At 50.2% G+C, this 14799-nt stretch overlaps 1 protein-coding gene across 1 annotated transcript in view; it reads right to left on the bottom strand.

Annotated features, from left to right (window-relative positions):
- The window catches only part of WWP2 (WW domain containing E3 ubiquitin protein ligase 2), a 157728-nt gene that overhangs the window by 39632 nt on the left and 103297 nt on the right, over positions 1 to 14799 (bottom strand). Inside the window, exon 8 of the mRNA XM_002711669.4 lies at positions 5515 to 5719. Coding sequence (XP_002711715.3) covers positions 5515 to 5719 — 205 coding nt within the window. The remainder of the gene's footprint in view (positions 1 to 5514; positions 5720 to 14799) is intronic.

Here is a 14799-nt window from a genome sequence, read left to right as displayed (position 1 = left end):
GAGCACTCTCACCCAGGACAAACATCAGGAAGGCAGCACAGCAGCCTGGGAAACATGCCTGTGGGGTTCCCGGGGGAGCCTGCTGCCACCGCTCCTACAGGGGACGGCGAAGCTGAGAACATGAAGCTGCAAACAGTCAGCTGGGAACCAGAAAGCAAGCCAGGTCAGCCCGGAAGCATCTGCCTGTGTGCAAGGCAGTTCACAGCATTCTGACCCGCCAGAGATGCATGTTTGTGTTTTGATTTTGAAGTTAGAGGTTTTGTTTGTTTCATTTTGCTTTAGCTCTCCTCTCTCTTTTTCAAATTTGAAAGGCAAAGACAGAGGAAGAGAGAGAGAGAGAGAGATCCATCTGCTGCCCAAATGCCTGCAATCGCTGAGGCCAGGAATTTCATCGAGGTCTCCCATTCGGGTGACAGGAACTCAAGTACTTGAACCATCACCTGCTGCCTCCCAGGGTGCATACTAGCAGGGAGCTGGAATTGGAATTGTAGCTAGAATTGAATCTGGGCACTCGGACATGGAATGCAGCCCACCCCACGCAGTGTTGCTGCACCAAACACCTGCTCCAAAAGACACATACATGAACCTGAAGCCAATCAACCCAGTGAATGATAGCACAGGCCTCCACTTTCTCACCTTTGGGAAGAAAATGCAACATCCTTGTAAATAGTTGCTTTTTCTTAGAGGCAAAGAAGCATAATACATTCATGTGGGGCCAGCACCATGGCACAGTGGGTTAATCCCCTGCCTGTGGCGCCAGCATCCCATATGGGCACTGGTTCTAGTCCCGGCTACTCCTCTTCTGATCCAGCTCTCTGCTATGGCCTGAGAAAGCAGTAGAAGATGGCCCAAGGCCTTGGGCCCCTGCACACATGTGGGAGACCAGGAGGAAGCTCCTGGCTCCTGGCTTCGGATTGGTGCAGCTCCAGCTGTTGCGGCCATCTGGGGAGTGAACCATCAGATGGAAGACCTTTCTTTCTGTCTCTCTCTTTCACTATCTGCAACTCTACTTGTCAAATAAATAAATAAAAATCTTTTTAAAAAATTCATGCATCCATATGGAAAAAAATGATGACATTTAAATTCACTCATTTATTCATTACAAGTATGTCTTAGGGGCCTGCGTCGTATCAGACACCCTGCCATCTTGGCATTTATGGCCCAGGAGGGCAGAGAGACATGAAACAAGCATTCACCAGCACGAGAAGAGTTACACACGCACACTCAGTCATTTAGCCTTGTCCACCGGGGATCACGGGAGTTACTGATTAAGCTGAGTCTCAAAGACATATAGGAATTCACTTACAGAGGGTTGAGGAAGGTTTCAGAAAGAGTAATTAGCTTCGGGGAGGATCTTCAGTCCAGAGAGAGGGTGGTGCACTTGTCAAACGAACGCTGTTAAGCTACAGCTCAGAGAAGCAGACGTGGCTTCCACTGAAGACTAGAGTGGCAGATGGGCTAATATCATGCGGGACTTTTACTAAGGATTTGGGAAGTTATCCCTAAGGACAAGAGGAAGCCACTGCAGCATTCTAAGTGGTGAAAGGTCACGTTCAGAACTTTATTTTAAAAGGTTAAATAGACTGGGAGGGGGCCGACGGCTGTGGCTCAGTAGGTTAATCCTCCGCCTGCGGTGCCAGCATCCCATATGGGCGGTTCTAGTCCTGGCTGCTCCTCTTCCGATCCAGCTCTCTGCTGTGGCCTGGGAAAGCAGTAGCAGATGGCCCAAGTCTTTGGGCCCCTGCATCCGCATGGGAGACCAGGAGGAAGCTCCTGGCTCCTGGCTTCGGATTGGCGCAGCTCCAGCCGTTGCGGCCATTTGGGAGTGAAGCAACGGAAGGAAGATCTTTGTCTCTCCCTCTCACTGTCTGTATCTCTACCTCTCAAACAAATAAATAAAATCTTTAAAGCCCTGGTTCTAGGCATACAGTGCCAAGTAGGAAAGTCATGATCCCTGCCTCTATGGTACTCACAGAACAGCAGAGGAGAGAACCACTCAACAAACCATGATTAGAACTGCACCTGTGGTCAGCTGTAAGCAGAAGCGTGGGGAGCTGAGACGCAGGGTCTGGAGGGCCAGAGGCAGAACTTGCAGGTGGTGGGCATCAGGAAAAGTGAAAGGTGGACAACTGAGTAGTCACCCAGGGGAAAGGTAGCACTGTCGTCAGGAGGGGAACCAGATTCTAGCCTGGATGGGGTAGGTAGGATGATGAGTTCTGCTTTAGACAGGTTGGGTTAAGAGACCCAGGCAGAGCTGTCCAGCCAATGGATCACAAGAGGAACGGGTTCAAGAGTCAGATACGGAAGTTGGCATCAGGTCCCAAGGAAGCTTTGGAAACGAACAAGCTGACGAGGCAGGAAGAACCCGAGTGACCAGAGCAGGCACTGACAACATCCGAGCAAAAGGCCACTGCTTGTTGAGGACTGCAGTTTGCATTCCCCGACCTTGGACTTGATTTGTCTTAAACAGTAATGAGCATTTTGGTTAATGATAGAATGAATCATGCAAAATCTTTAAGGTATAACTTGGGTACTAGTAGGTGCTTGTTGTAGAAGCTACATTGATAGATTTCCCCCAAGAGATAAAGGCATTTAATAAATTCAGAAAGATGTATTTCTCTTCTATTATTCTTTTTTGTTGTTGTTGTTTTTTGTTTGTTTTTTGTTTTTGACAGGCAGAGTAGACAGTGAGAGAGAGACAAAGAGAAAGGTCTTCCTTTGCCATTGGTTCACCCTCCAATGGCCGCTGCGGCTGACGCGCAGTGGCCGGCGCACCGCACTGATCCAAAGCCAGGAGCCAGGTGCTTCTCCCGGTCTCCCACGCGGGTGCAGGGCCCAAGGACCTGGACCATCCTCCACTGCACTCCTGGGCCACAGCAGAGAGCTGGCCTGGAAGAGGAGCAACTGGGACAGAATCCGGCACCCCGACTGGGACTAGAACCCGGTGTGCCGCGCTGCAGGTGGAGGATTAGCCTAGTGAGCAGCGGTGCTGGCCTATTATTCTTTTTTTTTTTTAAGATCCATTTTATTTGAAAGGCATAGTGACAGAGAAAGAGATCCTCCATCAGCTGATACACTCTTCAAATGGCCACAAAGGCTGGGGCTGGGCCAGGCCAGAGCCAGGAGCCAGCAACTCCATCTGGGTCTCCCACGTGGTTATCTGGGACCCAAGTACTGAGGCCATCTTGCAGTACCTTCCTAGGCACGTGAGCAGGGAACTGGATCAGAAGTGGAGCAGCTGGACTCAGAAAAAGTGCCCCGATATGGCATGCTGACATTGCAGGCGGTGGCTTACTCGCTGCGCCACACGGCATTTCTTTATATGATGGCAGGTAAACCCACCTGCTGCAGCACATCCCCTGCTGGCGTCCAAATGAGAATGACACATTTCATTCTCTCATTGGTCCCCTGACTCCTGAAACCAAGACATCAGGAATAATCTAATAATCTGCCTTGTCTGGGTCTGCTAACCTGATTACTAAATAGGGATGAAGGAGGTGGGGACGGCAGGTCTCTGAGAGGGAAGCGGGTCACTGTACAGAGTCCTTTTGGTTTCTCTCGCAGAAAAGCCAGCCGGAAGCTTCTGTCCTCACGACTAGACTCACCAGTGCCAGCGGCAATCTCCTGTCGGGCAGCGGGTGATCTCCAGGCCCAGGACAGCCCATAAAGCACTGAGGGCTCCTGGAAACCTTAGAGATGGGCACGAGGAAGCCCATGTAGGCTGGCAAACTGGGTCTCCGACCAAGGACCATGGTCCATGTTAACATGGGCCTCGTCACGTTCCAAAGGCTCCAAGGGCAGATACAGTTTGAGCTGTACCTGGCCAAGCATTTCAGTCTGGCAGGACGCGGGAGGGAATCGGCGTCCCTGGGCACCTCGAGCCGTCAGAATTAGAATAAAGAGGGTTTTCAGAGCCTTGAGTTTTTCAGCTGCCTGGAAACAGGAAGTGCTCAGTCCCAGAGAACAGTAACCCTCACACACGCCCCGCATAAAGACATGTTGAGCCATTAGCCCTAATTGCCTGTGACTGACACAGGAGTACAGCCAGCCTTCCAGGCATTTGCTCAGCGGAAAGAAAACAAACAGCTCACAGGGGACCTGGGCCGCCATTTTCTCTCCTTTCTGCCAAAATGATTCTGCCCTGATCCCCCCAAATTACAGCCTGCAGATCAGAAACCGTAAACTGAACGAAGGTCCCGCTGTCTTCCTCACCACACACAGAAGAGCAGAGAGGCCTGTGTAGGGAGCTGTCAGACACAGGCAACGGGTGAACAATCTTGTGAAGCAATCGGGAACGTCCCGGAACACCCAAGAGGAGCAGCCCCTCGATGCCCCCGTCCTCTCCAGGCTGGAGGTTTGAGGATCATCTGCAACAGGTGTCGGTCATTGGACTTCACGAGACAGGAAGGGGGTGGCGTGCCAAGGCTAGGGATGCAGCGACGCTGCGGCAAAATCACTCAGGCCTTGGTTTCAAACACCAGGTTTTTAGAAGCGGCCCAAGAACAGTCCAGACCACCAGACATCAAGCAAGAGCCCTTACACTCTTCCTCGCTGTTCACAAACTGGAAGGGTGCACGTGACACACACCACCCCCAAGCCAACAGCAGCCAGGCCACCTGTGACCAGAGCAACGTGGACATTGGCTTTCCTCCGTACCAAACTGACAACAGGCGGGAGAATGGGCCCAGCCCTGAAGGCGACCAGCAGTTTGGGAGAAGACCTCGCACCCCAGGGCAGAGGCATCCACTGCCTGCACAGCTGCTCCTTCTCAACCACTTCAGAAACGTCACTCCCCAGGCACAATGCCCACCATTCAGCGAGTGCTTCCCGCCCACCATCTACTTAAGTTCCTTAACCTCCTTCGAGATGTAGATGACTTCTTATCTCCACCAATCACTGGGCCAATCCCCCAGAGGCTGGAGGGGGATTCAAACCCAGATCTACTTGGTTTCCAGCTCCCAGCTCTTCATCTCCACTTACCCTATGGTAGAACTTGAACTTCCCTTTGGCTTATGAGGGCCATTTTCTTATGGCCTCAGGTCTTTATCATCAGATTTAATTCTCCTCTAAAAGACAGCAAGGAAAACACATAGCCCACGTGAAATGAAAACTCATAGCCCACGGCTATGAGTTAACAGAGGTACAGCACCTCCACAGTGTAGGTCATACCCGCCCCAGGCTACGGGTGAAATTCAAGGGTGAAAAGCTGTCTCCAAGGCAGGATTCAGGAAGGCAAAAGGAGCTCCTTGTTCCACAAAGGCCACACTGAGTCCAGCTGTTCATCTCCAGTCTTGGTAAAAGGCAACACTGATTCTGCCCCTGACAATCTAGATTCTCTTCCAGATGCCTACAGAACAAGCAGTTCGTCCACACCTCCCATGCTTCCGTGCACAGCAGCCTCCCCAGGGACCCCTCGCTGCTGGCAGCAAGCTGTACACGACCAGCATGCTTTGGCCGCAGTGAGGGAGCCTCAGTGGGGGAGGAACGCATCCTTGCAGGACAGAGACCACTCACCCGGCAGGCAGAGCATCGGGGGCCTGCGCAGCTGCTGGCACCTGTGTACCCGAGGTACTGGGTTCCTCTCCTTCAGCTGGGGTGGCTGGGGCAGGCAGGGACGTGGTGTTTGGGCTCGGGGTCACACTCAGGGCTGCAGAAGGTGGGGACGTCACACCAACAACAGGTTCTTCGGGATCAGTGGCTGCAGTGGGCTCGTCATTCACTGAAAATGCACAAATCATATTTTAGAGATCAAGTAAGAATGAGAATTTTGTTTAGACTTCCTAGGCTTTTCACTTAATGTGCTAACACAGTATCTGAAAGGTTACCTACCTGCATCCAGCAACAGCACAAAGTTTTACAAAACAGAACTTTAGAAATGACAGCAAGTGCACCGGCATTGTGCTGTAGCTGGTAAAACTGCAACCTGTGATGCCAGCATCTCCTACGGGTGCCAGTTCGAGTCCCAGCTGCTCCACTTCCAATCCAGCTCCCTGCTAGTGTGCCCAGGACAGCACTGGAAGATGGCCCAAGCGCTTGGGCCTCTGCACACACATCAGACCTGAAGAAGCTCCTGGCTCCTGGCTTCCATCTGACACAGCCCCAGTGGTTGCAGCCATTTGGAGAGCAAACCAGCAGATGGAAGATCTCTCTCCCTCTGTCTTTCCTGCTCTTTCTGTAACTCTGCCTTTCAAATAAGTGAAATAAATTATAACAACAACAATAAAAAAGATAGCAAGGGGCTGGTGTTTTGGCACAGCGGTTTAAGCTGTTGCCTATGATGCTAGAGTTACATATGGGTGCCAGTTTGTGTCCTGGCTGCTCCACTTCCAATTCAGCTCCCTGCTAATGCCTGGGAAAGATGGCCCAAGTGCTTTAAGTACAGGAACTCCTGGCTCCTGGTATCAGCCTGGCCCAGCCCTGGACGTTTCAGTCATTTGGGGAGTGAACCAACAGATGGAAAATCTGTCTCTCTCTCTCTCTTTCTCTCCCTTCTCTAACTCTGCCTTTCAAATAAAATAAATAAATCTTAAAAAAACAATAGCAAGTCAGTAACACAGGTCCAAAGGAAAGTGCGAGGGGGTAGGAGGGAGTCTGTATCTGAAATAAATTTATTAAATATTATCTGTTTAATATAATCTTGCCAGATTTTTCCATTTAAAAAATTTTAAAAGATTTATTATTTATTTAAAAGGCAGAGTTATATGGGAGGAGAAGAGGGGGGAGGGAGAGTGAAAAGAAGAGGGAGAGAAAAAGGGAGAGAGAAGGAGGGAAGGAGGGAGGGAGGGAGGAGAGATCAACCTTCCATTTACTGGTTGACTGCATAAACGGCCACAATGGTACAGGCTGGTCCAGGCTGAAGCCAGGAGCCTGAAACTCCATCCAGGTCTTCCACATGCATGGCAGGGGCCCAAGCACTTGGGCCATCATCCACACACTGCAGTTACACTGACTGCAATGAAAGAGGAACAGGAAGGATGAAGCTAACAGGGCAGCATATTGTTGATAAATGCAGCACGGCCAGAGCCAGCATTACCGGGTCTGTTGTCTAACCCGCCATCTGTCTGCTAGACACGAAGCACACCTGCCTTTACAAAGGCACCAGGAAGAAGACATCCCCTTCCACGCTTGCTCTTTCAAAGATGTGGACTGGAAGGAGGGGTTACAGGCTGGCTATCAGGCCTAAATTAAATTAATTTTCCAGGTTCTCTTGCCTTTAACTTAGAGAAGAATTCTAAATACAGGCCCAAACATGGCATGAAGTGTGATAAACTATTTACAAAGTGAGAAAAATACACAGGCGCATTAGGGCTTTATTAAGGAAGAATGGGGCCAAAGAAAGAGAATTATCAGACCCTGCTCTGCTCGTCCTGAGTCCACAGGGAGGAGAGATTCTGTCCTTCCCAGATTTTTATGCACTTAGAAAAATGGAACAGGTGCCAGCGCTATGGCATAGTGGGTAAGGATGCCACCTGCAGTGCTGGCATCCCATGTGGGTACCAGTTTGAGTCCTGGCTGCTTCACTTCTGATCTAGCTCTCTTCTATGGCCTGGGAAAGCAGTAGATGGCTCAGGTCCTTGGGCCTTTGCATCCACGTTTAAGACCCAGAAGAATCTCCTGGCTCCTGGCTTCAGATTGGCTCAGCTCTGGTCACTGCAGCCATTTGGGGAGTGAACCAATGGTTGGAAGACCTCTCTCTCTCTCTCTCTCTCTCTCTCTCTGTCTCTACCTCTCTCTGTATTTATTTATTTCAAATAAATAAAATATATCTTTAAAAAAAAAAAAGAAGAAGGGGCTCCAAAGCTCAAGGACTCGTCCCCAGGGTGACACCACACAAAGAAACAGAAGCACGGTACAGAGGTTCTGCGATAGCCTTACGTCTCCACTTCTCTACTTCTTCGAAGACCACTCGGGTTTGCAAGGCCCCTAAGGCACTGCGTTATCCTCTCACTCAAGGATCACACGAGGTTTCAAAGAACCGCGCTTCCTGGAAAAGGAAAGCCGCATGCAGAGCAGTCCCTACGCAGGCGACCGTGACGACACCTTTCCACCGGAAGTGCACAGGAAACTGCGTCGTCATCCCACAGCCTCATCTTCTTGACGCCGAGGTTCTCTGTGTGCTCCCCCTGCCTTTCTTCTGACCAAGGGCTCACCACAGAATCCTTCGGTTGTGGGCCACAGGGACTTGCCAGCAAGTGGCACTCCTGTTAAGCTGAATTGCACTTGCTGGCCCCAGGCCCCCACCCCACTCCACTCCCAGAGCAATTCCAAGTAAGCGTCCGGCCACTGTTTCTCATTAATGTCCTCTCCTCCCGGCAACAGGCCTGGGATTAGCGTTTCTAGGCCACACATTCATCACCAGCTGGCTGCTCTCTGCTGGGCAGATGCTTCTGCTGCCTCTCCTGAGAGATGACACCGGGACGGGACACAAGAAATCAGACACCACCAGAAGCACAGTCAGAGGAGCCACTAAATAGAACTAGTTCACCGTGCATGACAGGACGTGCGGGCCAAGGCGCAAAGAACCTGGAACTGTCTCACTCAAGACTCACAGAGGTCAGCACAACTGATATTCTGAATTTTACAGTTGAGGAAGCTCGGACTCAGCGGCTACAAGACCTGCCAAGGGCACACAGCACCGACTGCACACCCTGTCTGCCTCCCTCACTACACTCTACCTCCTCTCTGCACATCCTTCAATGCAACTCCAAGATCGTAATGAGCCTGAGCAGTCCCACGATCCTGCTGGCTAACGTGAGACCACTGGTGAGCTGAGACCATGGTTCCTTCACGTGATATGAAGCCAAGTGTGGGTCAGAGCCTGATGCTATGGATAATCTACGATTTACCCCCTTGCCCTCTCCCTGGTATACAAAACACCATCACATGGGCTAAATCAGTTGCTTAATGAAAGACCAAATGTTTTGCAGTGAATCTTAACCCAACATAAATGCAAGACTTTACACTCCATTCCTACTCCAGTTAAACTAGTAAAACACAACAGAAAGCAAGTCTTTTTTATACAAATCTGGAAATTTTACTCAATTAAAACCAAAAATACCATCACTTTTTTTTTTTTTCCAAAACCATATAAACTCCTTCTAAAACTTATAAGAAAAACTAAATATAAAAGAATGGCCATGACAATTCTCAAGAAGAATGCTGTGTGTAGGTGTATGTCTGAAGTACTAAAACATATTACAAAACTACATTAAAACAGTGTGGCTCTGGGGGCCGCCACTGTGGGGTAGTGGGTAAAACCTCCACCTGCAGTGCTGGTCTCCCATAAGGGTGCCGGTTTGAAACCTGGCTGTTCCACTTCCCATCCAGCTCTCGGCTATGGCCTGGGAAAGCAGGACCCCTGCACCCACATGGGAGACCCAGAAGAAGCTCCTGGCTAATAGCTTTCAATCAGCTCAGCTCTGGCAGTTGTGGCCATCAGGGGAGTGAACCAGCAGATGGAAGACACCTCTCTCTCTCTCTCTCTCTCTCTCTCTCTAACTCTGCCTTTCAAATACAAATCCTACCAAAAAAAGTATGGTTCTGATACACGAATAGGCAGATATCAATTTTATAAACAAGTTTAGAAATAAGACTTAAATAACTAAATAACTAGGGGCTGGTGCTGTGGCATAGCATGTCAAGCTACTGCCTGCAGTACCCGCATCCCATATGGGCACCAGTTCGAGTCCTGCTGCTCCACTTCTGATCCAGCTCTCTGCTATGGCCTGGGAAAGCAGTAGAAGATGGCCAAGTCCTTGGGGCCCTGCACCCACGTGTGAGACCCGAAGAACCCCCTGGCTCCTGGCTTCAGATCAGCGCAGCTCCAGCAGTTGGGAGTGAACCAGTGGATTGAAGACCTCTCTCTCTCTGTCTTTCCTTCTCTCTCTCTGTAACTCTTTCAAATAAATATTTTAAATATATATATATTTTAAAAAATAACAACTCATTAGAGGTTGAAAAATAGCAACATGCTAATTCTATTATGTCTTCTTCATTTATCAACCTGGAATAAGTCTTTAAACAGAATCCTCCCTGATGAACTATCTAGTGAAGGACTATTTAGTGATGAACTATTTGTGAAGGAAAGGCAGGAGAAAGACTTGATTCTTTCCCTTTATTTGTTTTTAAAATAAGGAATTCATTTCTTTGCATCATCTAAATATGAATAATGAAGGTTTTTTTGGTTTTATTCAAAAACCATTATAAGGTACTGGATTTAAACTTTTTTTTTAAAAGTTACAGAGAGAGAGAGAGAGACATTATCCATCTGCTGGATCACTCCCTAGATGGCCACAACAGCCAGTGCTGGGCCAAATCAAAGCCAGAAACCAGGAGTTTCTCCAGGTTTCCAACATGGGTACAGGGCCCAAGCACTTAGACCTTCCTCTGCTGCTTTTCCCAGACTACATACAGGAGCGCTCTCTCTCTCTCTCTCTCTCTCTCTCTCTTTATTTATTTATTTATTTATTTTTGACAGCCAGAGTGGACAGTGAGAGAGAGAGACAGAGAGAAAGGTCTTCTTTTTGTCGTTGTTTCACCCTCCAATGGCCGCCGCAGCCAGCGCGCTGCAGCCAGCACCCTGCGCTGATCCGATGGCATGTAGATCCCATGGGGTGTAGGGCCCAAGCACTTTAGCCATCCTCCACTGCACTCCCGGGCCACAGCAGAAAGCTGGCCTGGAAGAGGGGCAACCGGGACAGAATCCGCCACCCCGACCGGGACTAGAACCGGTGTGCCGGCGCCGCAAGGCAGAGGATTAGCCTAGTGAGCTGCTGCACCAGCCCTCAAGGAGCTATATTGGAAGTAGAGTGGCTGGGACTTGAACTAGCACCTATATGGGATGCTGGTACTGCAGGTGGCAGCTTTACCCACTAGGTCACAACACCAGCCTCTAAACATTTTTTTATTTTTTTTATTTTTTTTTATTTTTTTTTTTTGACAGGCAGAGTGGACAGTGAGAGAGAGAGACAGAGAGAAAGGTCTTCCTTTGCCATTGGTTCACCCTCCAATGGCCGCCGCGGCCGGCGCGCTGCGGCCAGTGCACCGCGCTGATCCGATGGCAGGAGCCAGGAGCCAGGTGCTTTTCCTGGTCTCCCATGGGGTGCAGGGCCCAAGCACCTGGGCCATCCTCCACTGAACTCCCTGGCCACAGCAGAGAGCTGGCCTGGAAGAGGGGCAACCGGGACAGAATCCGGCGCCCCAACCGGGACTAGAACCCGGTGTGCTGGCGCCGCTAGGCGGAGGATTAGCCTAGTGAGCCGCGGCGCCGGCTAAACATTTTTTTAAAAATCTATTTATTTATTACTTGAAAGGCAGAGTTACAGAGAGAAGGACAGACAGAAATCCTCCATCCACTGGTCTACTCCTTAAGTGGATGCACGGGTGAGAGCTGGGTGAGGCCACAGCTAGGAGCCAGGAGCTTCATCCAGGTCTCCCATGTGGGTGCAGGGGCCCATGTACTTGGGCCATCCTACACTACTTTCCCAGGTGCTTTAGCAGAGAGCTGGATTGGAAGTGGAACAGCCAGGACTCCAAAGAGTGCTAACATGGGATGCCAGCAGGTGATGGATCAACAAGTTATTCCACGATGCCCCTAAACACATTTAAAATCTCAATCTCTTATGCTAATGTTCTTATTGATACTAAAATCACCCCTATCTTAGGGGACAGTGTTGTGCTATAGCAGGTAAAGCTGCCGCCTGCAATGCTGGCATCCAATATGGGTGCTGGTTTGTGTCCTTCCTGCTCCACCTCCGATCCAGCTGCCTGATAATGGCCTGGGAAAGCAGCAGCAGATGGCCCACGTGCTTGGATCCCTGCCACCCGTGTGGGAGACCTGGATGAAGCTCCTGGCTTCGGACTGGTTCAGCCCTGGTCACTGCAGCCACTTGGGGAGTGAACCAGGAGATGGAAGATCTCTATCTTTCTCTTTCTCTCTGTAACTCTTTCAAATAAATAAAGGGATCTTTATAAAAAAAAAATTGTCCCCGTATTTGGCTGAGGTTCGTGGGTGAAGAGATGGAAGACACAGTTCTTCGAGTCATCTTCAAGACCCCTGGAGAAACTCTAAGATGATTAGTAACTGGGAAAGCGTTAGAAAGTGTGTCTGTTGTGCTATCACTCGTGTTTGTGTGTGTGTTTGCAAACCATATACATGCATATTCTTGCATATTCCAGAAATACCTCATACGAGATGCTGACCCTGGAGAGGGAACTGCACTGGAGGATTGTCGCTCCCCCAATTGCGGAGGAACGACACAGGACCCTGCGCTGTTCTTTTGTCTGCTCGGCCCTTCCCGGGTTTGCTGCTGGTCCTTCCCGGGTTGGCTGCCGATCCTTCCACCTCCATGGAAGGGTGGCTCCCCCTGCCACTTTCCCCACTTCCGCCGGGGAGTGGCACACCGCCAGCCGGCTCTCTGGGGGGCTGCTCAGATGTTATCCGGATGTTCCCCTTAGATGTTCCTGGTGCATGTTGTCTCTCTCCTCCTTTATAGTCCTCTTCCACCAATCCCAACTCTGCTACCCACATGCTGAGTACGCTGCTCTCCTCCAATCAGGAGCAGGATCAGCTCCTGCAGGTTATTGGTCGAACTGGAGGCAGCTGTGTAGAAGTTGTTTACTCCTCTCCCAGCGCCATATTGTGGAAGAGCAGATGCATAGAATAAGTCTTAATTCCAGTAACTTAGTCTAGTCCGAGTTGCTCCCCACAGAGGACTAAGAAGAAGATATTTTTTATATGTTCAAGTTTGTATGCTTTTGAAGTTTTAATAACATCCATGCAATACTATTAAAAAATAACTAGGGTGGGGGCCCTGCACTGTGGCATAGTGGGCTAAGCATCCATCTGCAGCACTGGCATCCCATATGGGAGTCAGTTCACGTCCCAGATGATCCAATTCAGATCCAGCTCTCTGCTTATAGCCTGGGAAAGCAGTGGAGGATGGCCCAAGTGCTTGGGCTCTGGCACCTACATGGGTGACCCAGAGGAAATTCCTAGCTCCTGGTTCAGACTGGCTCAGCCCCAGCCATTGAGGCCATCTGGGGAATGAACCAGCAGATACTCTCTGTTCCTCCCTCTCCCTCCCTCCCTCCCTCTCTCTCTCTTTTCTCTGTAATTCTACCTCTCAAATAAATAAATAAATCTTTAAAAAAAATTTTTTTAGAGGTAGAGTTACAGACAGAGGGAGGGAGAAACAGAGAGAAAGGTCTTCCGTCCGTTGGTTCACTCCCCAGTGGCCACAACAGTTGGAGCTTTGCCAATCTGAAGCCAGGAGCCAGGGGCTTCTTCCCAGTCTTCCACATAGGTGCAGGGGCCCAAGGACTTGGGCCATCTTCTACTGCTTTCCCAGGCCACAGCAGAGAGCTGGATTGGAAGAGGAGCAGCTGGGACTAGAACCGGAGCCCACGTGGGATGCCAGCACTGCAGGCGGAGGATTAACCTACTGTGCCACAGTACCGGCCCCCCCCCCTTTTTTTTTAATTTTTTAAAGATTTATTTATTTACCTGAAAGTCAGAGTTACACAGAGAGAGGAGAGGCACAGAGAGAGAGAGAGAGGGAGGGAGGGAGAGAGGTCTTCTATCTGCTGGTTCACTCCCCACTTGGCTGCAATGGCCAGAGCTGCACTAATCCAAAGCCAGAGCCCAGGAGCTTCTTCCTGGTCTCCCACGCAGGTGCAGGGCCCAAGGACTTGGGCCATCTTCTACTGCTTTTCCAGGCCATAGTAGAGAGCTGCATTGGAAGTGAAGCAGCCAGGACTCAAACCGGCACCCATGTGAGATACCAGTGCAACAGGCGGAGGATTAACCTACTATGCCACAGTGCCGGCCCCACGGCTGCCAATCTTGATGGAAGGGCTTCCACCCAGACTGCTCTGTCCACACGTCCAGCCGCAAGCTTCTGACTCACCAGGGCAGCTCACTTGTGTGAGTCTTGTGCTCTCCTGGACTTCAGATTGGCAAACAGAGACGTGTGGAAGTCAGGTAGCCCAGCATCAGCGAGCATCTGTGCCACACCCTACTCTTCTGATCTCAGTGTGCCGTGTGCACAGCCATGCACCAGACACTGCTTCAATGACAGCCTACGCACAGCACAGCAGTCCCACGGGAGGATGTGCCTACTGACATCACCGCTGTCTTCGTGTAAGCACACCCTGTGCCAGCCGCACAATGATGAAGCTGCCTATCAGCGTGTGTCCCAGAGCATGTTCTCATCACAAGGTTAAAGGCAGGCACACGGTTGAAAGCCAGGGCCAATCTCCTTTCCTTTGTTCTCCTCTGCTTCCACTCTGTCATCCTTGTTTTTCTCCATCTCTTTGCTCTCGTCAGCCTCTTCCCTGGGTGCCCACCCTGCTAGCTCGGCCCAGAGCCATCATTCTCTGCGGAGCCCCCAGTCCCTGTGATGTGCGTGTCAGCACTGGGCTTTCCTCAAAGAGACAAGAGGGCAGAGGCCTTGTCTGATACTTCTTCATATTATCCAGAGTGCTTAGCAAAATAACACTGGACATGTATTTGTTCAATAAACCTAATAATCTAGCAAGAAAGATTTGAAATAAAATCACCTCACATTCGTGTTAACACTGTATTTGCAAAACAGGTTCTATTTTTTTTTTTTAAGATTTATTTTGTTTATTTGAAAGAGTTACAGAGAGAGGCAGAGACAGAGAGAGAGGTCCTCCACCCGCTGGTCCACTCCCAGATGGCCGCAACGGCTGGGCTTTAACCCTCAGCACCACAGTGCCAGCCCCTCTATTACTTTTAAAAAAATATTTTCTGTGGTGGCCAGCGCTGTGGTGTAGTAT

This window comes from Oryctolagus cuniculus, chromosome 18, assembly GCF_964237555.1.
Source record: "Oryctolagus cuniculus chromosome 18, mOryCun1.1, whole genome shotgun sequence".
Lineage (NCBI taxonomy): Eukaryota > Metazoa > Chordata > Mammalia > Lagomorpha > Leporidae > Oryctolagus > Oryctolagus cuniculus.
The sequence above is the reverse complement of the archived record's forward strand: the minus strand, read 5'-3'. Positions and strand labels throughout refer to the sequence as shown.